Source organism: Natrix helvetica (assembly GCF_964273705.1).
Source record: "Natrix helvetica genome assembly, chromosome: 2".
Taxonomy (NCBI): Eukaryota; Metazoa; Chordata; class Lepidosauria; order Squamata; family Natricidae; genus Natrix; species Natrix helvetica.
Genome location: NC_138552.1, coordinates 9,367,156 through 9,394,406, shown reverse-complemented (window position 1 = coordinate 9,394,406; position 27,251 = coordinate 9,367,156). Strand labels below are relative to the sequence as shown.

At 44.8% G+C, this 27,251-nt stretch overlaps 1 protein-coding gene across 7 annotated transcripts in view; it reads right to left on the bottom strand.

Moving 5' to 3' along the window:
- KATNAL2 (katanin catalytic subunit A1 like 2) overlaps positions 1-27,251 on the bottom strand; it is a 92,209-nt gene that overhangs the window by 47,837 nt on the left and 17,121 nt on the right. The window contains exon 1 of one of the 7 annotated variants that reach the window (XM_081942546.1): positions 17,481-17,727. The exons of 4 other annotated variants lie outside the window; for them this stretch is intronic. In XM_081942546.1, the coding sequence (XP_081798672.1) occupies positions 17,481-17,531 (51 nt within the window). In that variant the 5' untranslated portion in view covers positions 17,532-17,727. Of the gene's footprint in view, positions 1-12,757; positions 12,903-17,480; positions 17,728-27,251 lie in introns of those variants that run through there. 2 more of the 7 variants (XM_081942549.1, XM_081942547.1) reach the window with 2 other exon arrangements.

The following is a 27,251-nucleotide window of genomic DNA, read 5'->3' as shown; positions in this document are numbered from 1 at the left end:
CAATCAATCTGTTGGAATAAATATCCATCTGGTTCAGTTCCAAGCCGGGACAAAGGCACAGGAGACAAAATGGAGGCTGGAGGTGGATTGGAAAGATGGTTTAATGATGAAGCAGAACCAGCAAGCACATGGTTCTAGTTTAGCTGACCACATGGAATTCAGAGTGGGTGGCTTTTATACCTTCTCTTGGGCTTTGCACTTGAGCTTTCTGTTCCTGTGCAAGAACAGGTATTCTATTGGTTGTTGTCAGACTCCCATGGGACCATGTAAGGGTCATAGCTGGCTCTGTAGGTTGTCTGAGCTCCCAGGTTTGGTTGAGGTTTCTGAGGGTGATGCAATGAAAGAGCGTTGGGCAATTCCTATTGTGGCTGAGGGATCATCCTACCATTGTTGGAACGTGGGTGAGGGTTTTTGCTTATGAATAGAGCTATCTATCTCTTTATCTCTTAAGTGCTGACATCTGGTGAGGGCTATTACGAAAAGTGGAGGCTGCATTCTTCTCTCCAAGAGCATATTTGTCAGTCGTGCCTCTTTCAAAATCCAAGAAAGGAAACCCCCAACTCCATTAGTTTAGAGCAGGGGTGTCCAAACTTGGCAACTTTAAGACTTGTGGACTTCAACTCCGAGAATTTCCCAGCCAGCAGAGCTGGCTGGGAAATTCTAGGAGTTGAAGTCCACAAGTCTTAAAGTTACCAAGTTTGGACACCCCTGGTTTAGAGAAAAGGTACTTTTACTGGATATAAAGTGATAGCAATAATAATAATAATATATTTATTTCTTAGCCGCACCCTCTCCCGAAGGACTCGGGGCGGCGTACAATGAAACATATGAAATAAATATGTGGACAAAACAAACATATAACAGAGACATATACCGAGACACACACAATGAAAGTAAAGCAAGATCTGAGGCTAAAGGTGCGAAATTGTACATATCAAAAGTTTACCCAAATCCCTCCCCTCAACAGCCTCAAGCGGAATGTCCAATCTCCAGCCTCCAAGGCTGTCATGTGGGGTGCATCTTCAGGTGGCTTCATCCATCTGGTATGCAGAGACGGTTGTCCTTGACCAGACCCAAACAAGTGCATTCAGCATGCACAGAAGATGGTGAGAACCGAAGCTCCTTCTTCATCCCAAGACATCTCCACCAGCACACTTCCCCTCCCAAATACTGAAAACCCCTCATCCCCCTGTTACTATGGCAGCCAATAGCAAGCAAGCGATATAGAGGTTGACATTATTTCTCCCTTTAGGGAAATATAATATTCTGTCTTTTTAATATTTCCTAAAATATTTCATTCTTCTAGAAGAGGGGTGGGTGCTGACGTTCTATAAATCAATCAATCAATCAATCAATCAATCAATCAATCAACTGAAATAAACATTCTGCCCTCTGCAGGCTTCTAAATCACAGCACTTATCCTCAGCAAGATAATCCTCTTTTATTTGACAATATATAAACTATTCACTATTTGGAGTTAACTTCCCTAATACAATAAGCAAGAATTTCTTAGAGACTGGAGCACCACCTAGTGGCTCTAAGTGGAAACCCTAATTTTTATTTCAATGCCGTTTAGAAAATTAAGTGTTTTAATACTGGAAAAGTTGGAAGAAAGAGGTCAGCCGGTAGTAAGGTGGATTAACTCAATTGCAGCAGCCATGGAGGCATCGCCGGAAGATCCGAAGGGCCAGATTGGGAGACAGATCTATCCACATCGACTTGATGGCACATCAATCTGGCAAGCATAAACTTGAGTTAACAACCATAATTTCTCAGGTTAGTCTCAGCAGCCAAAAGTTAGAAGGCAGGAAAAGGGGAAATATATTTTAATGGGCTCTCAAAGATCACCGGGACTTAAGCTAAAATCCTAATAAAACAAGAAGAAAAATGAAGCTAAACTTGGAAGATTCAGATGATTTTCTGAATGAAGATCGTTACTTTCTGGATCATGGAAAATTTCTGCAGCCACATCGCAAGCAGTGAAAGAATCAAACAAGTCATATATTGTCCTTCTGGGTTCAGTTCCAAGTGGGGAAAAAGACACTGGAAACTTGGTGGCTGTTTGGAAAGATGGTTTTAATGGTGGACCGGACCACATCAGTGGTGGGATTCAAATATTTTTACTACCGGTTCTGTGCGCGTGGCTTTGTGGGCGTGGCTTCATGGGCATGGCAGGGGAAGGATACCTCAAAATCCCCATTCCCTCCCCACCCCGCTAACCTACTTTCCTGCTCCGTTCTCCTGTTCAGGGCAACAAAAGAAGATCAGCCGGGAGGCTGGGAGGCAGCAGGGGCGCGGCCAGCCTATTTACCAGTTTTCCAAACTCCTCAACATTTCCGCTACCGGTTCTCCAGAACCTGTCAGAACTGACTGAATACCACCTCTGGACCACATGCATTGAAGATGTTGAGCGAAGAAGAAAAAAAGGAAGAGATGTGTTTTATGCCCTCTCTGGGCTTTTGAATTTGAGCTTGTATTCTGATTGGTTGTCAGACTCCCATGGGTCCATGTAGGGGCAACTCTATAAGCTGTCCTGAATCCCAGGCTTGGTTGAGCCTTGCTGAGTGATATAATCTTCCCAGGTGCCATGTGGTGAGATGGGTAGAGGACTAATCCTATCATGTCCTGAGGGCCATGTCTTAATCCCATCACCCTGGAGCTGAAGGGGGCAGGGAGCTGTTTTGTCTTTAAAAACGCATTTCTCCTTTTCTCATCCAGGGAAATATAATATTCTGCCTTTTTAATATTTCCTAGAATATTTCATTCCTCTAGGAGAGGGGTGGGTGCTAACTTCCTACAATAAGAAGAAAAATGAAGCTAAATCTTGAAGATTCGGAAGATTTTCTGAATGAAGAACATTACTTTCTGGATCACGCCAAATTTCTGGAGCCGCATCGCAAGCAGTGACAGAGCCAAACAAGTCATAGTATGTTGCCGTTGTGGTGACAAAAGGGAAATAAAGCGAGGGATGCTGGCAAAACAGAAATGGGTACTTCTTACAAGGATTTAAATGCAAAGAGGAATAATAACCCAAACACTTGATTCATCCCCTTTTCATCATCCCTCGAACTCTTCTCTATGGGAGAAACTGCTGTCTGCAAAGGACTGTCTCTCTCTTTTCAAGTCTTTCTTCTGTTGGAAGAAATATCCATCTGGCTTCAGTTCCAAGTGGGGAAAAAGACACTGGATTCATGGAAGTTGCTTGGAAAGAAGGTTTTAACGGTGGACAGGATCACATGCCCTGAAGATGTTGGGTGAAGAAAAATAAAAGGGGCGAAATGCTGAGAGTGTCCTGGTTTTATGCCCTCTCTGGGCTTTTGAATTTGAGCTTGTATTCTGATTGGTTGTCAGACTCCCATGGGGCCATGCTGGGGCAACTCTGTAGGTTGTCCTGAGTCCTAAGCTTGGTTGATTTTTGCTGGGTGATGATGTAATGCAAGGGCTTTGGGATTCCTATTATGGCTTTGCCTGGAGGCAAATCTTTGTTATGTAGAATAGGTCTGGCTCAGGCCTTAATGGCTCATTGACAAAGGTGGGAAGGCCCCTAAATTTCCTCCTCCCTTAGGGGAAATATTCTGCCCTTTTAATATTTTCTAAAACATTTCAGTTTTCTAGGAGAGGGGTGGGTGCTAACTTCCTATAGTTCCTTGCCAGTTTTGAACCTTTATTCGCTCCCATCTCTGGCTAGAATTTATACTACATTCTTTCCTCTGTGTATTATGTCATCAAAGCTGCAGTGGTTTGTAAATTGCAATATAATTTGAGAATTTAGGAAACCATTTGGCAGATAATACAAATAATCCTTGACAAACACAAAACATAAAGGAGCCTGCCCACTACAGCTGTATGTCGTTGTGGTCATAAAATGGGTTGGTCACATGCTCGATAAATTGTACCATAGTTTTTTAGTGGTGGTCATTAAGTGAACACATGGTCTTAAAGCAAGCCAATGATTCGCGATGGGCACTTGTTAAAAATCAGTTTTCAGCAAAACATCATAGAGTGTGGTCACATGATCGCAGGAGGCTGCAAATAGTCATAGATATGGCAGCGTTGCTCAGTGCCCGGAGTTCGGTCACGTGACTGCAGAGGGTGCCCATTGGGACTTCGAATCTGGGTTAGTGTCCCCATTTTCAGGTTGGTTGCAACTTTGAATCATTGTTAAGTGACCGGTTAAAACTCAAGGACTACCTATATAGTATACGCTATCCAAATCATGTTAACCAATGAGTAAGCTGCGTGTTATCCTTAGTGAAGCGTGTAAACCAGCACCTGCACTTCCTGCATAGGAGGAGAACACATCTTTCTCCATCCATCCTGGCCACTTTTTACAGGGTCACAATTGAGAGTGTTTTAACCAACTGCATCCCTATTTGGTTTGGTGGCAGCACCTCAGATAGAAAGTCCCTACAGAGAGTGGTGAAGACAGTGGAGAAGATTATAGGAAGTTTGCTTCCCGTTATTCAGGGTGCTGTTTATAAGCACCTTGTGCTTAGAGCTCAAAGCATTGTTAGAGACCCTACACGCCCATTTCACAGTCTTTTCCTGTTGCTCCCCTCTGGGAGGAGGTTTCAAAGTATTTCTAGAAGGACTTCCAGATTCTGTAACAGCTTTGTTTCCTATGCCATCTGTTTGGTAAAGTCACAAGATTCTTTTTTATTGCCGTGTATATGTATACATTTGAACTAGAGCAGTGATGGCGAACCTATGGCACGCGTGCCACAGGTGGCATGCGGAGCCATTTGTGAGGGCACGCTGAACTAGAGTGTGATATTTCTCTGTGTCATATAATATAGGTAGGTATGTGGGTATATGCATAATGGTTATCTTTTCAAACCTAACTGCAATGAAATTTTATTTTAATTTATGCTGATTAGTGTACATTTAAACTGACAATAAAGTTTTTATTCCATTCTATTCTATGTTATGGAAAGGTCTTGTAGAAAGTTAGCACCCACCCCTCTCCTAGAAGAATGAAATATTTTGAGAAATATTAAGAAAAGGCAAGATAAAATATTTCCCCTAAAAAGAGAAATAAAAATCTTAAGGGAGACAGAAACTCAGAGGCCCAGTTCCCTACCCCCAAGCAGATACTAAGCTCAGGCCAACTTTTAGAAATACAGATTTGGTGATCCATTACTCCCTGCAGCAAGATCTGAAACAAAGGTAGAGTTAGCCCTCAGCCGCAATAGGAATTGCCCAACAAGCCCCTTCATTGCATCAGAATCCAAACTTCAACTAAACTTAGCTCAACCTAGAGCCAGCTATACCCCTGTAACAGCCAATAGAATACATGTCTTTGCACAGGAACAGGAAGTTCAAGTGCAAAGCTCAAGAAAAGGCATAAAACCATGTGGTTGGCTGTACTAGAACCAGTGGTTCTACTTCATCATTAAATCCTCTTTCCAATTGGCCTCCATGTTCCCAGTGTCTTTTTCCCAGCTAGGAACTGAACCAGATGGATATTTCTCCCAACAATCTATTAACTACTTTTGAAAACTACAGACATCCATACTAGCAGGAGTCAGGGAATGGATTTATTGGAAAATGAATGCTACAATTGCAAGATCATTTCCAATATCACTTGTTCAGCAGTGAGGTTCATGCTGGAAGAAGTTTAGCAGAGTAACACTGGAGGTCTTTAAGAAGATGTTGGATAGCCATCTGTCTGAAACGGTACAGGGTTTCCTGCCTAGGCAGGGGGTTGGACTAGAAGACCTCCAAGGTCCCTTCCAACCCTGCTATTGTATTGTATAGAGTACATGAGAAGAGCCTGCTGGGGCAGTTCTGTTCCTTCTATTTTAATTGGCTTCCTTCTTGGTTCTGCTACATTCATCAGCTTTTTTCCTAAATTCCAGGGCCCAATCTATATATATAAAAGCGAAATACCACTCACACATCATCACAAAATCTCCAGGACCGTAAAGCCTACAAACTTGAAATTTGGCACGTATGTTCCTCTTGGCTTCTAGGTGCTTACTAAGAAAGGATTTTTCAAAATGACCATCAGATCATTAGTATTTCTTATTTTATTTTTAACATGCTCTGATGTTAAGGCGTTAGACATTCTATTCCCCCTCCCCATCTGAAAAGAATTCTGTTCCAACTGCCACTTGGGTATGGGTATGGGTCTCGTAGGCGTGTGACACCTGAAAACCGCTCGGATGCTAAGGAATTAGACTGAGAGACAGAAAGGGATAAGATAGGAGAGGCCTCTGTGGGGCAAGCCTGAGGGAGAGAAGGGGATAGGATAGGGGAGGATTCTGTGGGGCAAGCCTGAGGGAGAGAAGGGGATAGGATAGGGGAGGATTCTGTGGGGCAATCCTGAGGGAGAGAAGGGGAGGATTCTGTGGGGCAAGCCTGAGGGAGAGAAGGGGAGAGGAGAGGCCGATTGTAACTACTCATTAATTTTCAAGCTGTAAGTGTTGATTTATCAAGCTCGATCACATAGTTTCATAGCAGAGCATGGGTATTCAGCTAGCACTCTATAAAGTATTGTTCACATTCTCAGACCAAACATGTCACCCACATCTGCATCCAAGAGTGAAGTGTGCACTCAACAAACATCCATGTGGATTTCTACATTCTACATAATTTGTCCCAGGCACAAGATTAATTCTTTATAATAAAAACCCACCACCAGAATTAAGATGAGCCTTTGAGCTGCTAAAAATAAACAGTTACTATAGAAGCCATGAGTCTTGAGCATGCGTAAAAGAACCGAAACACTTAAAGAACAAAACCTTACTTAAAATTCAGTTTAGGTTTATAGTGATTTACACTTGCTCCTGTAATTGCTGTGTAGAATGCCACCATCTTTACAGCTATTGGTATTTCAATAGAGGTTTAAGTGTTTAAAGTTTAATAAGCTCCCAGTCCTAGAACGGAAAAAAAAATGGGTGTAATTAAAATTTCAATTACTGTAAGGGATTTTTGGTCCATACTATTAATAAAAGCTTAAGGCACTTAAACAGGAGCTGGTTTTAAATGCTAAAAGCTCTTCCCTAATTAGCTTGAATGCTTACAGAGCACACATTATTCATTTCTTAAAATGCCACACATTGTTTCCCTTTGCAGCTGCCAGTAGATGAATTAGGGCGCAATCAAGATTTAGCCATACAGATAATTTCTTTCGGGCTCTTTTTTTTAAAATCTTCCTCCTCTTAAATGGTGCTGAAGTTGTTCTTCCAATTTTAATAGCCCGAGCCTAGTTTGTTCAGCATTTATCATGGACATTCTGCTGCCTCTTTTCCATCTTCAAGAAGGCACACGAGTCCAATTAAAAAAATCAATTAGGGAGTTCAAATGAAAATAAAGTGTGTTCAATGCATGTGCGTCAAAGCCTTCAGAAGAATGTTATGGCGGTATTCTCTAAAAGCCGCCTTTCCCTAACGGGGCACTCGTCGGATGGTAACAGAATAACAGAGTTGGAAGGGACCTCGGAGGTCTTCTAGTCCAACCCCCTGCTCAAGCAGGAAACACTATGCCAGGGATGTCAAACTCAATTTCATTGAGGGCCGCATCAGGGTTGTGTTTGACCTGCCCGGGGGGAGAGGGAGAGAGGCTGGCGGATCCAGGGGTGTGGCCAACTCGATGTCACTCGTGTCAGGGGCAGCTGTGGTGGCCTGCGGTGCTTCTGCCAGCGAAAGCAGGTTCTCAAACTCCATATTCACTGGCAGAGAGTTGCAGGAGGCCATGGCAGCTGAAAAAGGAGCTCGGGAGCCTGTTTTCGCTGGCAGAGGCACCACGGGCCGGTCCTTCACTGTTTTCAGGGCAGCTCCATGGGCCAGATCTATTGCTTATTTGTACCCTATGACTATCATTAAGTGTTTTATCTTACGATTCTTGACGAATGTATCTTGTCTTTTTATGTACACTGAGAGCTTCTGCACCAAAGGAAAATTCCTTGTGTGTCCAATCACACTTGGCCAATAAAGAATTCTATTCTATTCTATTCTATTCTATTCTATTCTATTCTATTCTATTCTATTCTTTCATTGCATTCCATGTTTCCCTATTCTGTTATGTTCTAATTCTATTTCTATATTTCTAATTCTATTCTATTCTATTCTATTCTATTCCATTCCATTCCACCCCACTCTCCACTCTATTCTATTCACTCATCTCCTCCCACTTATGACTGTATGACTATAACTTTGTTGCTTGCATCTGTACAATTTATGTTGTTTCCTAGCATAATTTGATTGCTTATTAATAACTTATGATTATCACTAAATGTTATATCTTATGATTCTTGATGAATCATAATCTATAATCTTTTCTTTATGTACACTGAGAGCATATACACCAGTGGTGGGATGTGGGGTGGGGCTTCGGGAGGCCAAAAATGGCTGTATTTGGCACATAAGACGCACCAACGCTTTTTCCACGCTCTCTGGGGCGGGGGAAGGTGCATCTTATGCTCCGAAAAATATGGTAATCCCCACGAAACCCAACCTATTTTGACTGATGTCACAAAGAACCCCTTTTATGTATTGTAAGTGGTTCCGTGACCCCTTTCTTGATCAGTGGTTGCAGACCTATGACTTCCTCAAAACCTTGCAGGCAAATGTGCCTTGCAATGTTTCTGCAACGTAGGACGAACTATGAAAAGCTGAGTCTGGAAATTTTACAATGCGGGATAAAGAGAAGAACCTGAAAGGGGAAGATAATAGATCCAAAATATGTCATTATTCCTAGGATTTGTTCCATTCAGAAATCAGGTCTTCCGTACGGGTTTTTTTTTCCCCCTACTTCTCTGCTGGTGACCTGACTCAATGAAGGCAATTTTAAAATACACGAAAAGCAACACATGCCAGAGATAAGGCTCCCACTCTACAGTCTTCAATGTCTATAAATATATTTCTTTGCTATTGTTCAGAGTCCCTCTTTCTTGTAAAGCAAATACCCAATGATCATTGCAATAATTATGTTTTTCTCAACATTGTGCTCCTTACTTCAGCAAAAAAAAAAAAAATCCATCACAGTACCCAGAACTGGGCTTGCATGTGCATCACAGTTTGTTGTTGTTAGTCGCAAAGTCGTGTTTGCGACCCCATGGACAACATTCCTCCAGGCCTTCCTGTCCTCTTATCATCCTCTGGAGTCCATTTAAGCTCACGCCTACTGCTTCAGTGACTCCATCCAGCCACCTCATTCTCTGTCATCCCCTTCTTCTTTTGCCCTCAATCATTCCCAGCATGAGGCTCTTCTCCAGTGAGTCCTTCCTTCTCATTAGGTGGCCAAAGGATTTGAGTTTCCTCTTCAGGACCTGGCCTTCTAAAGAGCAGTCAGGGTTGATCTCCTCTAGGACTGACCGGTTGGATCGCCTTGCAGTCCAAGGGACTCGCAGGAGTCTTCTTCAGCACCAGAGTTCAAAGGCCTCAAATTTTTGGGCCTCAGTCTTTCTTATGGTCCAACTTTCACAGCCATCCATTGCAACTGGGAAAAACATAGCCTTGACTATAGGCACTTCTGTTGGCAGGGTGATGTCACTGCTTTTTAGTATGCTGGCTAGATTTGCCATAGCTTTCCAGGAGCAAGCGTCTTTTAATTTCTTGGCTGCAGTCCCCATCTGTGGTGATCTTGGAGCCCAGGAAAGTAAAATCTGTCACTACCTCCATTTCTTCCCCATCTACTGATATGTGCTAGGAATCGAGAGGGCCGAATGCCATGATCTTAGTTTTCTTACTGTTGAGTTTCAAGGCAACTTTTGCACTCTCTTCACCCGCCTCAAGAGGCTCTTTAGTTCCTCTTCACTTTCTACCATTAGAGAAGTATCATCGACATATCTGAGGTTGTTGATATTTCTCCTGGCAATTTTAATTCCAACCTTTGATTCATTTAGCCCCGCCTTTCTCATGATGTGCTCTGCATATAAGTTAAATAGGCAGGGCGACAGTATACAGCCTTGCCAGACTCCTTTCCCAATTTTGAACCAATCGGGGGTTCCATATCCAGTTCTCACTGTTGTTTCTTGACCCGCATATACGTTTCTCAAGAGACAAATCAGTTACACCAAGCTAAATAAATTAAATACACAAAACTGCACTATGCTGAATTTGAGGATTGTAATTTATTTCCCCCATTACTGAGTGGTCCAGCCTTTTGCAATCCCCTACCAATTATACAGCATTTGGACTGCAATACCCCAAATCCCTAAGCCGTATGGCCAAAGGGCAGGTAAGTGGAATATTTTGGGAGTTGCTCTTGTAGAAAGCTAGCACCCACCTCTCTCCTAGAAGAGTGAAACATTTTGAGAAATATTAAAAATGCAGAATATTATATTTCCCTGGATGAGAAATGGAGAAACATGCTCTTGGAAAGCAGCCCCCACCTTCCTTAATAGCCCTCAGCAGATGTCAGCACTTAATAATAATAATAATAATAATAATAATAATAATAATAATAATAATAATTTATTAAATTTCTAGACTGCCCCCTCTCCCCGGGAGGACTCGGGGGGTGTACAGGAATAAATTTAAAAACATACAAACAATCATATACATAGCTAAAAATCAAATTAAACAAACCCTGTACGAATTTATAAAAATTAAAAACATTAAAAACAGACCCTAAAAAATTTAGAAATAAAACTGAGGTGGGAAGATAGAATTAGGCCAAGCCGGCTAGCTGGAATAGGTGGGTTTTAAGTTTCTGATGGAAGGAGCGGAGATCCGTAGTCATTCTAATGTCGGGGGAAAGGTCATTCCAGAGGGTCGGGCCCATCACACAGAAGGCCCTTCCCCTAGGTGTCGCCCACTGGCACAGCCTAGTGGACGGCACCCGGAGGAGTCCCTCTCTGTGTGAGCGAATCGGCCGAAGGGATGTATGGGGCAGGATACGATCCCGCAAATAGCTAGGTCCTGTGCCATGGAGCGCCTTAAAAATGATGGTCAACACCTTGAAACGCACCCGAAAAGCCACAGGCAGCCAGTGTAGCCCGCGCAGGAGAGGTGTTACGTGGGAGTAGCCAGAGACTCCCGAGACTGCCCGCGCGGCCGCATTCTGAACCAGCTGCAGCCTTCGGGTGCATCTCAAGGGGAGCCCCATGTAGAGAGCGTTACAGTAGTCTAGCCGGTCCAATAGGGGACGCAATTGGCGCACCAGGCGAACCTGGTGGAACGCCCCCCTGGCCACGGCTGTCACATGGTCATCCATGGACAGCCGGGTATCCAGAAGGACGCCCAAATTGCGCACCCGATCCACGGGGGCCAGACGTTCGCCCCCAATGGCCAGTGATGGAGTAAGCTGGTTGAACCGGGGCGCCGGTAGCCACAGCCACTCAGTCTTGGACGGGTTGAGCTTGAGTCTGTTACTTCCCATCCAGATCCGTACGGCCTCCAGACACCGGGACATCACTTCGATAGCATCGTTGGGGTGGTTTGGGATAGAGATGTACAGCTGGGTATCATCCGCGTACAGATGGTAATCTACCCCAAACCCACGAATGATCTCGGCCAGCGGCTTCATATATGTATTGAACAGGAGAGGCAAGAGGACCGACCCTTGTGGCACCCCACAAGAGAGCGGCCTCGAGGTCGACCTCTGCCCCCCTGCCAATATAAATTGCACTCGGCCAGAGAGGTAGGAGGAGAACCACCGCAAGACGGTGCCCCTCATCCCCAACCCCTCCAATCAATGCAATAGGATACCATGGTCGATGGTATCGAAAGCCGCTGAGAGGTCTAATAGGACCAGGATGGAGGAACAACCCCCATCTCTGGCCCTCCAGAGATCATCCACCAACGCGACCAATGCCGTCTCCGTGCTGTGGCCGGGCCAGAAACCAGACTGGCCCGGGTCCAGATAATCATTTTCCTCCAAGTGGCGCGGAAACTGTTGTGCCACCACACTCTCTACAACCTTCGCCAGAAAGCAAAGGTTGGAGACGGGACGGTAGTTGGCTAACAGAGCTGGGTCCAGGGAAGGCTTCTTGAGGAGGGGCCTCACCACCGCCTCTTTCAGGGCGGCCAGCGGAAACCCCTCACTCAAGGAAGCGTTGACTAACTCCTGGAGCCAGCCTCGTGAGACCTCCCAGGATGCCAGTACAAGCCAGGAGGGACACGGGTCCAATAAACATGTGGTGGCTCGCAGTCGCCTACGCAACCTGTCCATATCTTTGGAAGCAACAGAGTCAAACTCCTCCCAGAATGGAACCTCAGGACCCACCCCCAACGTCCCTTCCAGACCACTAGTAGGGACCAATTCGCTTCGAATCTGAGCGATTTTGTCCTGCAGATACTCCCCAAATTCCTCTGCTCTGCTCTGCAGAGGAGCTTCCCGCGGCCTCTGTTGGAGGAGGGAGCGGGTCACCCCAAACAGGGCGGCAGGGCGGTTATCTGCGGACGCAATAAGAGTGGCACAATACTGACGCTTGGCCACTCTTAATGCCACAAGGTAAGTCCGTAAATGGGCTCTCACCTGAGTTCGGTCAGATTCAGAGCGTGATGATCTCCATCTGCTCTCTAGGCGTCTCTTGTGGCGCTTCATCACCCTCAGCCCCTCGGTGAACCAAGGGGCCTGGGTGGATCGCTGCCGCAAGAGAGGCCGCAAAGGCGCCACCTGGTCCAAGGCCCCCGCGGCCGCACTGTTCCATGCAGCCACTAGGTCCTCCGATCGGGTGTGGGTCAGAGCTACAGGAAATGGCCCAAGCTCCGTCTGGAACCTGTCAGGTTCCACCAGGCGCCTGGGGCGGAACCATCTTGGGCAATAAAGAGATAGATAGATAGCTCTATTCATAAGCAAATACACTCACCCAAGATCCAACACAGGAAAAAGCCATTAAGCCACAATAGGAATTGCACAACACCCTTTCAGAACACAAGCCTAGAGGTGATATTCAGCAGGTTCTGACCAGTTCTGGAGAAACGCTAGCAGAAATTTTGAGTAGTTTGGAGAACCGGCAAATACCACTTCTGACTGGCTCCGCCCCCTTCTATTCTCTGCCTCCCAGCTGATTGGGAGGAAATGGGGATTTTACAGTAACCTTCCCCTGGAGTGGGGTGGGAATGAAGATTTTACAGCATCCTTCCCCTGCCATGCCCACCAACCCATGCCCCGCCCACAGAACCAGTAGTAAAAAAATTTGAATCCCACCACTGCACCTTTCATTGCATCACTCTCACAAACATCAACCAAACTTAGCTCAAACACCTAGGATTTCTACTTTGCCTATAGAGCCAGCTATAATCCCTGCATAACTACTACATGACCCCATGGGAGTCTGACAACAGCCAATAGAATACATGTTCTTGCAAATAATAATAATAATAATAAGTTTGAATTTATTAGCCGCTCCCTTTCCAAGTAGGACTCGGGGCGGCGTACAATGGGGCATATAAAACACAGAAAATATATAAAACACATAGGCGTACATACAAAACATACATACAGATACACAAACACGGACTCGGAGGAGGTAAACAATTTACATCATATAGACAGTTAAAAGACCCGCATTAAAATACCCCAGTTGTAAAAACCCGATATAAAAATAAGATTTAATGTTTAAAATACAATTTAAAACAGTTAGGAGGAATAAGAATAATTACGATTGAGCCAGGCCAGATAATTGAAAGAGGTGGGTCTTCAGCTGTACACGGAAGGAGCGGAGATCGGAAGTAATCCTGATGTCACGGGGGAGGTCATTCCACAGGGCTGGGCCCACCACAGAGAAGGCTCTGCTCCTGGGTGTCGCCCCCCGGCACTGTTTGGCGGACGGCACCCGGAGAAGTCCCTCTCTGTGTGAGCGAATTGGTCGTAGGGATGTGTGGGGCAGGATGCGATCCTGCATATAACTAGGCCCTGTGCCATGAAGCGCTTTAAAGATCATAATCAAAACCTTGAAACGCACTCGGTAGACCACAGGAAGCCAGTGCAGCTCGCGCAGGAGAGGTGTTACAGGGGAGTACCTAGTCCTCCCCATAATCACCCGCGCGGCCGCGTTCTGGACCAACTGTAGTCTCCGAGTGCATCTCAAGGGAAGCCCCATGTAGAGAGCATTGCAGTAATCCAGGCGAGACGTCACTAGCGCATGGGTGACTGTGCGTAGGGCATCCCGGTCCAATAAGGGGCGCAATTGGCGCATCAGGCGAACCTGATGGAACGCCCCCCTTGCCACGGCTGTTACATGGTTATCCATGGACAGCCGGGCATCCAGGAGGACGCCCAAATTGCGCACCTGTTCCATGGGGGCTAGTTGGACGCCCCCGATGGCCAGAGATGGAAACACCTGGTTGAACCGGGGGGCCGGAAGCCACAGCCACTCCGTCTTGGAAGGGTTGAGTTTTAGTCGGTTGCCATCCATCCAGACCCGTACGGCCTCCAGACACCGGGACATCATTTCGACGGCCTCATTGGGGTGGTTCGGGGTGGAAATGTATAGCTGAGTATCATCAGCATACAGATGATATCCCACCCCAAAACCACGGATGATCTCGCCCAGCGGTTTCATATATGTGTTGAACAGGAGAGGCGAGAGTACCGATCCCTGTGGCACTCCACATGTGAGTGGCCTCCGGGTCGAACTCTGCTCCCCTGTCAACACACGTTGCGTCCGATCAGAGAGGTAGGAGCCAAACCACCGTAAAACGGTGCCCCTGACTCCCAGCCCCTCTAGCCGGTGCAACAGGATACCATGGTCGATGGTATCGAACGCCGCCGAGAGATCTAATAGGACCAGGATAGAGGAACAACCCCTATCTCTGGCCCTCCAGAGATCATCAACCAATGCGACCAAGGCCGTCTCTGTGCTGTGCCCGGGTCGGAAGCCGGACTGGCGCGGGTCTAGATAATCATTTTCCTCCAGGTGACGTGGGAACTGCTGTGCTACCACACTCTCTACAACCTTCGCTAAAAAAGGAAGGTTGGAGACTGGACGATAATTGACTAGGTCCGTTGGGTCCAGGGAAGGCTTCTTGAGCAGGGGCCTCACCACCGCCTCTTTCAAGGCGGCCGGTAGAGAACCCTCACCCAACGAGGCGTTCACCAGGCCCAGGAGCCAGTCGCGCGTAACCTCCCAGGATGCCAGTACAAGCCAGGAGGGACACGGGTCCAATAAACATGTGGTAGGTCGCAGACGTCCACGCAACCTGTCCAAATCCTCGATGGCAACCGAGTCAAACTCCTCCCAAAGCGGTCCCTCAAGACTCGCAACGGGCGTCTCTACTGAATCACTGAAAGGGGTCCATCCCATCCGGATTTGAGCGACTTTGTCCTGTAGATAATTCCCAAACTCCTCTGCTCTGCCCTGTAGTGGGGCTTCCCGTGGTCTCTCAAACAAGAGGGAACGGGTCACCCGAAATAGGGCAGCAGGGCGGTTATCTGCAGACGCAATAAGAGCGGCACAATGTTGACGTTTGGCCGCTCTTAATGCCACAAGGTACGTCTTCAAATATGCTCGTACCTGTGCTCGGTCAAATTCGGAACGGGAGGATCTCCAACGACTCTCTAGGCGTCTCTTGTGGCGTTTCATCACCCTTAGCTCCTCGGTAAACCAAGGTGCCAGGGTGGTTCGTCGCCGCAAGAGAGGCCGCAAAGGCGCCACCCGGTCTAGGGCCCCGGTAGTCGCACTATTCCATGCGTCTACCAGGTCCTCCACTCGGGGGCGGGTCAGGTCCACAGTAGGTGGCCCAAGTTCCGTCTGGAACCTATCCGGTTCCATCAGGCGCTTGGGGCGGAACCATCTAATACCTTCCAGTTCCGCCTCCTCGCGGCGGGGGGTAGCACCAGGGAAGTCCAGCCGGAGAAGTGAGTGATCCGACCATGACAGGGGAATAGTGTCTAGATCCCCTATTCCCAGATCACTCGTCCACTGGCCAGAGACAAAAACAAGGTCCAGGGTGTGGCCTCCCTCGTGAGTAGGGCCCTGAATTAACTGGGTCAGGTCCATGGCTGTCATGGAAGCCATGAACTCCCGAACCCCTTCAGACGCTTCTCCCATCGACGGCAGATTAAAATCCCCCATCACTAAAAGTTTGGGGGTCTCAACCGCCACCGATGAGATCAGCTCAAGGAGTTCGGGCAGGGCCGCTGAAGTATAGCGAGGAGCCAGGTATACTATCAGCAGGCCCAACTGCCTCCCTGGGCCCCATCTCACGACGAGGGACTCACACCCGGATGTCTGCGGCACAGTGAACTCTCTCGGCTCTAAGTCTTCCCGGATAATCACAGCTACCCCACCGCCCCTTCCCTGGGCCCGAGGCTGGTGAAATGCTCGATAACCTGGTGGGCACATTTCCACAAGGGGTAGACCTCCCTCGTGGCCCAACCAGGTCTCGGTTATTCCGGCGAGGTCCGGCTCCCCCTCCAGAATTAGATCGTGGATGAGGGGGGCCTTATTGACAACGGACCTCGCATTGCATAACAGCAGTCTCAGGCCTTGGGTCTGTAGGTCCTGACCACCTAGTATGCAGGGGTTGGTACAAACGACCGGGAATGACCAAAAGCCCCGGTCTCCCAACCGACTACGTGCTCTTAAGTTGTCCTCACACCTGCCCCTCCCTACGACTGTTGGTATTAAGGAGCCCTGAACAGGAATGCTATCTTCCCTCTCCTCCCCCACTCCGCTCCCTCCTCTTTCGACCACACCTAAGTGCCTGGCTCTACCATCCCTCCTAACCGGTTCCCCCCCCCCCACCCCTAGAACCCCTTACAATTTTTAAAAAAGATTTTATTAAAAAACCCCTCAATGTGCGCTTCCTCCACCTCTCTGGGTTAATAAACCCGTCCTCGAGGTGGGTCCTAGAAAGGGCAGGAGGACATAACTGCGAGAGGGGGGATTCTCGCAGTAAAATAAGGTCAGACCTCGCATACATGACAAATAGTAGATAGTGAATACGCCGGGCTACAGAAGGATTCTGGGTGCTGAGATGTTAAATAAGTCTACCCGTAGAAATTATAGCGAACGGCAGCTAAGATCACAAAATGAGAAAAGAAGGAACAGGAAGCTCAAGTGCAAAGCCCAAAGAAGGTATAACCTCAACCCCATGTGGTCAGCTGTACTAGAACCATATGCTTGGTGCTTCCACTTCATCATTAAACCCTCTTTCCAATCAGCCTCCATGTTTCCAGTGTCTTTCTCCCCACTTGGAACTGAACTCAGATGGACATTTCTTCCAACAAGACTTTTGCCTGGCCTGAAATTAAGGGAATGGGAAAGGCAGGGCATTTGGAAGGATGCGGAGGCTCCAGCCCTTCTGCTTTCCATCCCGTTGCAAGAGCTGCTCTTTAGCGGGAGCTCGAAGGAAGCAAAGGCCGAAGCCCAACTTCGACTGAAAGGCCAAGATCAGCCGCTCAAACTGTTTCAGGTCAAGATTAACTGCAAGCCTCCCTTTTCTTTTTTTCCTTCAATGGCGCTAAAACGCATGCGCAGCGCGGGCGCCACTCTTCCCAGCGCGTGTGAGCCAAGAGCCCCGCCCCTTCGCCTCACGGTTGCCATAGTTACTGGGCAAACAGGAACGGATTCTCGTTTCACTCACATCTTCTCTGGCCTGGTGCGTCGTTCTCAACGACTGATACGTCAGCTCCATTTCCGAGAGTGCGACTGAAGGAAAAGAAGGGGGGGAAAACCCAACCCTAGAGGGACTCCGAGTTTGCTATTTCGTCAGGGCTTTTAGTAAAGCTCCATCGCTTCCCTCAGCGGCGCTTTTCATTCGAGAAAGAAGGCGGACCAATCAATGTCCCCCAATAGCCAATAGTGACAGGCGAGGGGTGGGTTTAAAAGCGACCTGGCGAGGCCAAACAAGAAAAAGCCGCAAATCGATTTAGAATGTAAAGCAGCGGAAGGCGGGGGTTGTTTGGAAGGTGACCAATCACGACGGGGCGGGAGGAATTAGCCAATGACGGCACTGCAAAGGGCGCTCATGCAACCGACTCGCCTGTCGCCTCTTGGCTGTATTTCCTTCTGCCAATGGAGCGGAAGCTGGTGACGTAATAGGGATGGCCTGGGTTGAGTTGGGCGGGGAATGTTTTTGATTGACAGCGGCCGTAGGTAGAGTTCGCATGGTGCAGAGGTCTTCAAACCTGGCAACTTTGAGACTTGTGGACTTCAACTCCCAGAATTCTCCAGCCAGATATGCACTTGAGCTATGCTGGCTGGAGAATTCTAGGAGTTGAAGTCCACAAGTCTTAAAGTTGGCAAGTTTGAAGACCTCTGATGGAATTTGCCTCTTGGTCCTCGCATACTTTGTGAAGGTTTAGTGGGCCAGGATTTTAGGCAGATTCTATCTCTGGCATAACACTGAAAAGACATACAATTTGCTCACACAGGACATATCCATGATTAACTGGGCCAAGTAATTTTAGAGGGAGGAGTGCAAGATGATTAGGGGGACTGGGGCAAGCAGTAAAATGCAAAAATGAGATGGAGATAAATGAATTCACTCCCTGTGTTTGTTCAGATTAATTAATTGGATGGGGATGTTCAAATGGTACATTAATGTTTCCTTCTATTGTACCTATGTGGCAATTGTAAATTGCTAAGGAGATAAAAAAATCAAGATGGCAGTGTTGTGATTTTTAAAAATCTTTTTGAGGTTGGGAGAATTGAAGGAGGAAAAGTGTGCAGTGGCAGCCAAAAAAGCCAATGCAATGTTAAATTGCATTAACAGAGGGGATGCAATCAAGATCAAGTGAGGTACTAATACCATTCTATAAAGCCTTAGTAGAGTATCGCATCCAGTTTTGTTCCCTATAAAAAAGATGTTGACACTCTAGAAAAAGTGCAGAGAAGAGCAACCAAGATGATTAAGGGACTGAAGACTAAAACCTATGAAGAACGGTTGCAGGAACTTGGCATGGCTAGTCTAGTGAAGAGAAGGACAGAGGAGACGTGATAGCACTCTTCCAATATTTGGGGGGCTGCAACAGAGAGGTCAAGCTATTTTCCAAGGTCCCCCCGAAGGCCAGAGAAGAAATAATGGATGGAAACTGAACAAGGAGAGATTCAACCTGGAAATAAGGAGAAATTTTCTGACAGAACAATCAACCAACTTCCTTCTGAAGTTGTGGGAGCTTTATCACTGGCAGCTTTCAAGAAGAGACTGGACTGCCATCTGTCAGGAATGGTGTAGGGTCTCCTGCTTGGAGGGGGATTGGACTAGATTACCTACAAGGTATTTTCTCACTCTTAATCTGTATACCTGTGTATACATCCCTGCGACCCACTCGCTCACACAGGGAGGGGCTGCTCCGGGTGCCGTCCTCTAGAGAGTGCCAGGGGGCGGTGCCCAGGAGTAGGGCCTTCTCTGTGGTGGGCCCTACCCTTTGGAATGACCTCCCCCCAGACATCCGGACAACAACCGATCTTCGCTCCTTCCGCATGAAGCTGAAGACCTACCTGTTTTGTCAAGCCGGCCTGGCATAAACGTTACAATCTTGCCACCCCAGGTCATTTTATAATGGGAAATTTTGTTTTTAATATTTTTTGGTTTTAAACTTTGTAAGTATGCTTATTTATGGACTTGTTTTTACCTCCTCTGCACGATATATGGTGCTATCTTGATTATTGCTCTGTACGTCGCCCCGAGTCCCTGTGGGGAGAGGGGGCGACTAATAAGTTCAATAAAATAAATAAATAATAAATACTTTAAACCATACACAGGTAGTCCTCGACATACAAAAGTTCATTTAGTGACCGTTCAAAGTTACAATGGCACTGAGAAAAGTGATTTATGGCTGTTTTTCACAGTTACAAGCTGTACAGTTCGCAGTTACAACCCACGGTCGCAAGATTAAAATTTCAGATGCTTGGCAACTGGTTCATATTTATGACTGTTGCAGCATCCCAGGATCTTGTCATCGCTTATTGCAACCTTCTGACATGCAAAATCAATGGGGAAGCCAGATTCACTTCACAACCAGGTTACTAAGTTTATCCACTGCAGTGATTCACTTAACAACTGTGTCAAGAAATGTCGTAAAATGGGGCCAAACTCACTTAACACATTCTCGCTCAACAACATACATTTTGGACTCAATTGTGGTCGTAAGTCGAGGACTACCTGTATTAAGAGCTGAGGTTGTATAAGATGGTAGTTTAAACGGTGGTATTTTGTGTGTTGCATGAAACCTAGAACTAAGGGGAAATTTCCTGACAGAACAATCAGTGGAACAACTTGCCTCCAGAAGTTGTATTGAAGTTGTGGATGCTTCATCTCTGGAGGTTTTTAAGAAGAGACTGGACAGTCATTTGTCCGAAATGGTATAGGGTCTCTTGCTTAAGCAGGGAGGTGGACTAGAAGACCTCCAAGGTCCCTTCCAACACTGTTATTCTGTTAAATATCCATATCTGAGAAATGAGGGTGTTTGCACCTTTAATACCCCAATAAATGCTGCCAAAAGAATGTAAAAAAACAGTCCTTAACAACATGGTAGTCAAATTGCACTATATCCTTACCCACATCATTTATTTCATGCTTTCTTCTAACAAAGTTATTTTGAAAGTACATGATATGTTAAGTTGTACAATAAATTCACCAAATAGTCTGAATTTGTTCAACACAGTAGGTTAAAATGTGATTGGCAAATTGATGGTTCAGGATGTTTCTTGTAACATGCAAGAAAAACAAACTTTGGCTTAATGTTTCATGTTGACTACGGACAAAACTTTTGAAAGAAGAATAAGCATGCTTGCACAGTATTGCTTCAGCCATATACTTCCACATTTCATTTTAATCCATTAGGTTATACAGAAATAGCCCAATAAATTACATTTCAGTATGTGTTATACAAATCCTGAAAATGGGTTTAACTAATCAAATTGCTTCAGTTAACCATGGGTAAGAATCTTACGTAATAAAATTATTTTTAAAAAACTTTGGTTTTACATTACCAGCTGAACCTGAATTAATAAAGTATAATTGTTATGTTCAACTAACAGGCTATGCTCAGATATATTAATTGGATGGCCTGTTCATACATGCTAAAACAATCGTTGGTTTCCTAACATAACTCCCTACTAAGTCATTTTAGTTCAAACTACTGTGATGTGTGAATCTAATCCATGGATAAGCTTGTGATTCATTGTGTATTGCAACCCCAGGCAACAGTGTATATTAAATCCTGAGTGCATTATACAAACTCAGCAAAAAGTAAATATGGTTTAAGTAGAGAAAATACAGTATCAGTCAAAATTAACATGTCCGAGTGAAGCTGGTGGTAGAACTGTTGGCTATACTAAACAGTTGATTTTAAGTAGAGAGCAGTTTTGTGGCTTTATACCTCTAATTTGAATAACTGCCTGTGTAACATAAAACTTCCCCAGGTCTTGTAATAGGGTTTCTTTAATTCTAATATAAATTACTAGCTTTCTTATCTTTCTGCATTTGATTTACACTAAAATCACAGGCTGCACGAGTTGGAGGAAATCAGGGAGATCATAAAGTCCAACACCCTATCCAATGCAAAAAAAAGCCCAAACCCTACTGTCCCTGAAGGATGGCCATTCAGCCTGTTGAAACTTCCCAGCAACGAAGAGTATATCAACTCCCAAGGCAATCTGTTCTAGTTGTTGAACAGTTCTCACATTAGATTTTATTTTTCACAATGTCTGACCAAAATTTACTCGCTCATAATTTTAAGTGTATTTGTTGTATTTTCTGAGACTAAAAGTGCAGAGAAGAGCAACAAAGGTAAGATTGAAGGCTAAAACTTGTGATGAACAGAAACTAGCTAGGTTTAGTCTAATGAAGAGAAGGACACTAGGGGGTGACATGATAGCAATCTTCCAGGATCTAAGGGGCAGCCAAAGAAGAGGAAGTCAACCTATTCTGCAAAGCACCTGAAGGCAGGACAAGAAACAATGGATGGAAACTTACCAAGCAGAGATCTAACCTAAAAATAAGAAGTAATTTCCTGAAAGTGACAACAATCAGTGACTGGCTTGCCTTAGGCATTGTGGGTGCTCCATTACAGGAGGGTTTTAAAAAAAAGGCTTGGGCAACTATTTGTCTGAAATGGTTTAAGGTCTCCTGAGTGAGAAGGGAGCTGAACTAGGAGACCTCCAAGGTCCCTTTCAACTCTGTTGGTGTGGGACAACCTAATAAATCTGCTTGGTCTTCTATCAAATCTCCATATAGTCTTCTCTTTGCCAGGCTAAAGTTTACCAGCCACTGGATATGATCATTTAGGTGAGATCTGACCAGTGCAAAGTAGAGAAGAAATATTATTTTTTAAAATCATCACATTATTCTTCTGTTTACGCAGCAGTTGGAAGACCCCTGCTTATTTTGCAGCTGGACCATTGTTCACTAACAAATGTATTGGCGAGTACAGAAACTAGAATAAAATTACTAAATGAGACACCATTTAACACTGTCCAACTTGGCACGAAACCAATGGCACACTTGAATAGGACTGTTTGACTATTAGCATAAGCCAGCTCACACGCTGTCAACTTTACTAGAGATTTCATGGGCCAATTAATTAAATACTTTGCTAAATTCAAGCTAAACTACAGAATTCCTGGGGTCCCTTATCAAATAAAGAAACTGCTCTGGTTAGGCTTAATTTATTCTTGACAAATCCATGCTGGCTCCTGTTAGAAATGCTCAAAACTCAAGTCCTGAATATTACACAATTATGATCAGAAATGATGTCAGGCTGACCGGTCTCTATTTACCCAGCTCCTCCTTTATTTTATTCTTTTTGAAGTCAGGAACATTTACCCTTCTCCAATCTTCTGGGTCTAAACCCATTCATGAATTCTCCAAGGTCAGAGGAGACCTCTGAAAAAACATCCATAAATCCATCAAGATTTGCTGTAATTGAGCTGTTCCTGAGAGGTAAACTCATTAATGGTAGCTAGTAATCACTATTGACTAACTTGGGTTGCTACTTTCCTATCTTAATTGCTCTGCTTAGGATTTATTTGAAATTTCCCCTGGGGAAGACAGAAGCAAAATAGCAGTTGAGGAGACCTTCCCTCTATCATGCTACTGTCCTACAATCTTTTGATCTTTTGCAGGATTCAAACTATTTTTCTTACTTTCAACAATCCAGTTATCTCTGTGTTGGTTCATGTAAAACCAAAGTTGATGAAGATTTTATCATAATTCCATTTCGCTTTGAGTTTAATTTCTCAAAATTTATAAGAATCAGCAACTCTGCAATTTGTTTTTTTGTAGTTTGTAGTTAATGATGTACATCTTGAAACATGTTCATGTTATATTAAAATGTTAGACTTAATTTTTTTAAAAATATGCATGAATATACAGTGCCGCTAGGATGAGTGTTGACATGGATTATTTTCCATTATGAATGTCTGGCTGCAGCTATCTAACAACACCCCCACACACACACACACACACACACTTCTGCCTTCTGGTGACAAAGCAAATACATACATACAATACATACAATAGCAGAGTTGGAAGGGACCTTGGAGGTCTTCTAGTCCAACCCCCTGCCTAGGCAGGAAACCCTGTACCGTTTCAGACAGATGGCTATCCAACATCTTCTTAAAGACTTCCAGTGTTGGGGCATTTACAACTTCTGGAGGCAATTTCTGTTCCACTGATTAATTGTTCTAACTGTCAGGAAATTTCTCCTCAGTTCTAAGTTGCTTCTCTCCTTGATTAGTTTCCACCCATTGCTTCTTGTTCTACCCTCAGGTGCCATGGAGAATAGTTTGACTCCCTCTTCTTTGTGGCAACCCCTGAGATATTGGAACACTGCTATCGTGTCTCCCCTAGTCCTTCTTTCTCTTAAGCTAGACATACCCAGTTCCTGCAACCGTTCTTCATATGTTTTAGTCTCCAGTCCCCTAATCATCATCAAATGGAAGAGAAAGTATCTAGGCAGGAATGGATGGCTGAGTCTCCTTAAGTTTTATTATTATTTTTCTTCTTAATTCCTTATAGCAGTGGTTCTCAACCTTTTCTTCATCATAGACCCTCTTTAAATACCTTTTGTGGCTATGCACCATGGACACCGATCCCCAAGACTTAAGATTTAAATCAATATTTTTTTCAAGCCTTTGCAGACCACCTGAGAGTCCGTGGACCACAGGTTAAGAACCACTGTCTTATAGTCATTTGCCTCTTTTGGTCTGCAGAACACTTTCAAGTCTCTTGACAACCCTAATATTCTTTAATCAATTTAAAATAAACTGTTATCGGCAGTCCTTGATTTACAAGCTTTCATTTAATGACCAAAGTTACAAAAAACATTGAAAAAGTGATTTGCAGCCTTGCACTTATGACATTTACAGCATCTCCAGTCACATGATCAAAATTCAGGTGCTTGGCAACTGGCATGTACTTATGACAGTTGCAGCACCTTGGGATCATGTGATTGCCACCTGTAACTTTCTCATCCAGCTCCCGATAAGCAAACAACATAAATCATAATAGGATACTAAATAAAAGCAATCCGCATAAATCAAGATATACAAGTTATAGTCATAAGAATATAAGGAAAAGGGTATTAGGACAGATGAGAAGTAATACAATACAATACAATACAATACAATACAATACAATACAATAGTAGAGTTGGAAGGGACCTTGGAGGTCTTCTAGTCCAACCCCCTGCCTAGGCAGGAAACCCTATACCGTTTCAGACAAATAGCTATCCAACATCTTCTTAAAGACTTCCAGTGTTGGGGCATTCACAACTTCTGGAGGCAACTTCTGTCCCACTGATTAATTGTTCTAACTGTCAGGAAATTTCTCCTCAGTTCTAAGTTGCTTCTCTCCTTGATTAGTTTCCACCCATTGCGTCTTGTCCTACCCTCAGGTGCCTTGGAGAATAGTTTGACTCCCTCTTTGTGGCAACCTCTGAGATATTGGAATAATGCTATCATGTCTCCCCTAGTCCTTCTTTCTCTTAAGCTAAACATACCCAGTTCCTGCAACCGTTCTTCATATGTTTTAGTCTCCAGTCCCCTAATCATCTTTGTTGCTCTTCTCTGCACTCTTTCTAGAGTCTCCACATCTTTTTTACATCGTGGCGACCAGAACTGAATGCAGTATTCCAAGTGTGGCCTTACCAAGGCATTATAAAGTGGTATTAACACTTCACGTGATCTTGATTCTGTATAATAAGTAATACAGTCCTACTAAGTGGTTTGACATCCCAGGGCATAGACAGTATTGAGGGAAGCATGGGGTGGGGGGGTGGGGAATCCTGTCGTTGTGTCTGGTTGTTTTGGCATGCAATGCCCTGTAGCATTATCTTGAGGGAAGAAGTTGAAACAGTTTATGTCCAGGATACGAGGGGTCTGTAGAAGTTTTCACAGCCCCCTTTCTGGCCCATGCATTATACAGGTTCTCAATGGAAAGCAGGCTGGTTGCAATTATTTTCCCTGCAGTCCTAACTATCCATTGAAGTCTGTGCCTGGTTTCTGTGCCAAACCAGAGAGTTCTAGAGGTGCAGATGGCGGACTCAATAATTCCTTTGTAGAATTGTATCAGCAGCCCTTGGGCAGTCTAAGGTTTCTGAGCTGGCACAGGAAGAACATTCTTTGATGACTTTTTTGATGTTGTCCATTTTAGGTCCTGGGATATTATAGAACCTAGAAACTTGAAGGTTTCTACCTTTGATACCATGTTGTTTAATATTGTAAGAGATAGTAGAATAGGAGAACTTCTCCTAAAATCTATTATCATCTCTAGTTTTGAGTGTGTTCAGTTCAAGACTGCTCCCACTGCACCGCAGGCCCAATTGTTCAACTTCCCACCTGTATGCAGTTTTGTCATTGCTCCTGGAGACTGCCTGGACAAGTGATGTGATTTCTTGCCAAAATCATTTGCCATTATCTTCTTCTTAGGGCTGAAACAGAGTGACTGGCACAATGTCACTCAGCTGGCTTTGGGCCTAAAGCAAAACCAGAACTCGGTCCCAATTTTTAGCATGATACCTTATAAAAATAAAAGAGTTGCCTTGGGGCAAGATGGGCAACAAACAAATTTAAATAAATAATAGTGAAAAAGAAACAGTAAAATCAAAAACAGAACAATGTGATGTTACCACACTTCCCTGATGAAATTCTCATTATCACTCTCTGACCTAACAGTGAGATTTTAAATGGTCTCCAGATAATGAAAAGGGGTGGGTGGGTGGCTGTCAGATCACAGAAGTTATATCTTGTGTAGCAATTAGGTCTATTCCTAAATTGGGAGTCACAACTCATGGTTACTACTTGATTTGACTACTGCAATTATATCAGACTGACCTTGAAGACAATTTGCAAGCTGCAGCTGGCCCCAATACACTAGCTTCTAGCGTGATTAGCATGTCGTATACTGGGTGCACACAATACAGCCTCCTTCTTCCTTTCCTTCTTTTTGGAATGTAGGCCAATCTCACAAGAGAGAAATAGAAGCATTTTCATGAAAAGTGAGCAATTGTAAAGCCCCCCTCTCTTCTCCACCCCCCTGCAGTCAGCAGCTTCCCATAGACCGGTTCCTAACCTTTCCAGCTTTGCAGTGGAGGGGGAGGAGAGGATGGTTATGCAGGTGCATCAGCAGAAGGGATGATTCCATGCTCCATGTGTGAGTGGCAGACATGTCACCCATCACTTGCACAAATGGAGCTTCATGTATGAGCCACTCGTGCAACTGGAGCTGTGTGTGCTTGCCGGGGACCCTGCTATACAACATCCAATGATAAAACAAAACAGGAACACTAAAAGTAGTCCTTGCCTTACAACCACAACTCAGCTCAAAATTAGATCAAGAAAGAAACGGAAGGTTTAATACTGGCTGCTCAAGAACAAGCACTACAAACTAATGCCATGAAAGCGAAGCTACCAAAATCCACTGACAACCCAAACTGCCGATTTTGCGATAACAAAGTCGAAAATGTTTCACATTTAATATGTGAATGAAGCAAAATTGCACAAACTGATTGCAAAGCTAGACACGACCGAGTTGCTCAATTAATCCACTGGTCATTATGTAAAAAATATGATTTACCCGTACCCAGAAAGTCATGGGAACATAAAGTGGAAAAAGTTATCGAAAATAAGAAGGTGAAGATTTTTTATTCTTAAATTTTTTATTAAGTTTGACAATTATTACCCCCCTTACCCTTCCCTCTTCCCCCATCCCTACTCCTCTTCCGTCCCTCCCTCCGACCTCCCAGAGCAAAATACAGGGTATAAACATTTAACAACCATACGCTAACATAAGCTAACTAATTTTAACATGTTACTATTCTTGTGCTTTAACTCCTTTATTAAACTAGCTTTGAATAAATTGTAGCATTCCTTATGCCTTCATTCATAAACTAACTGAAATTTTTTAGTC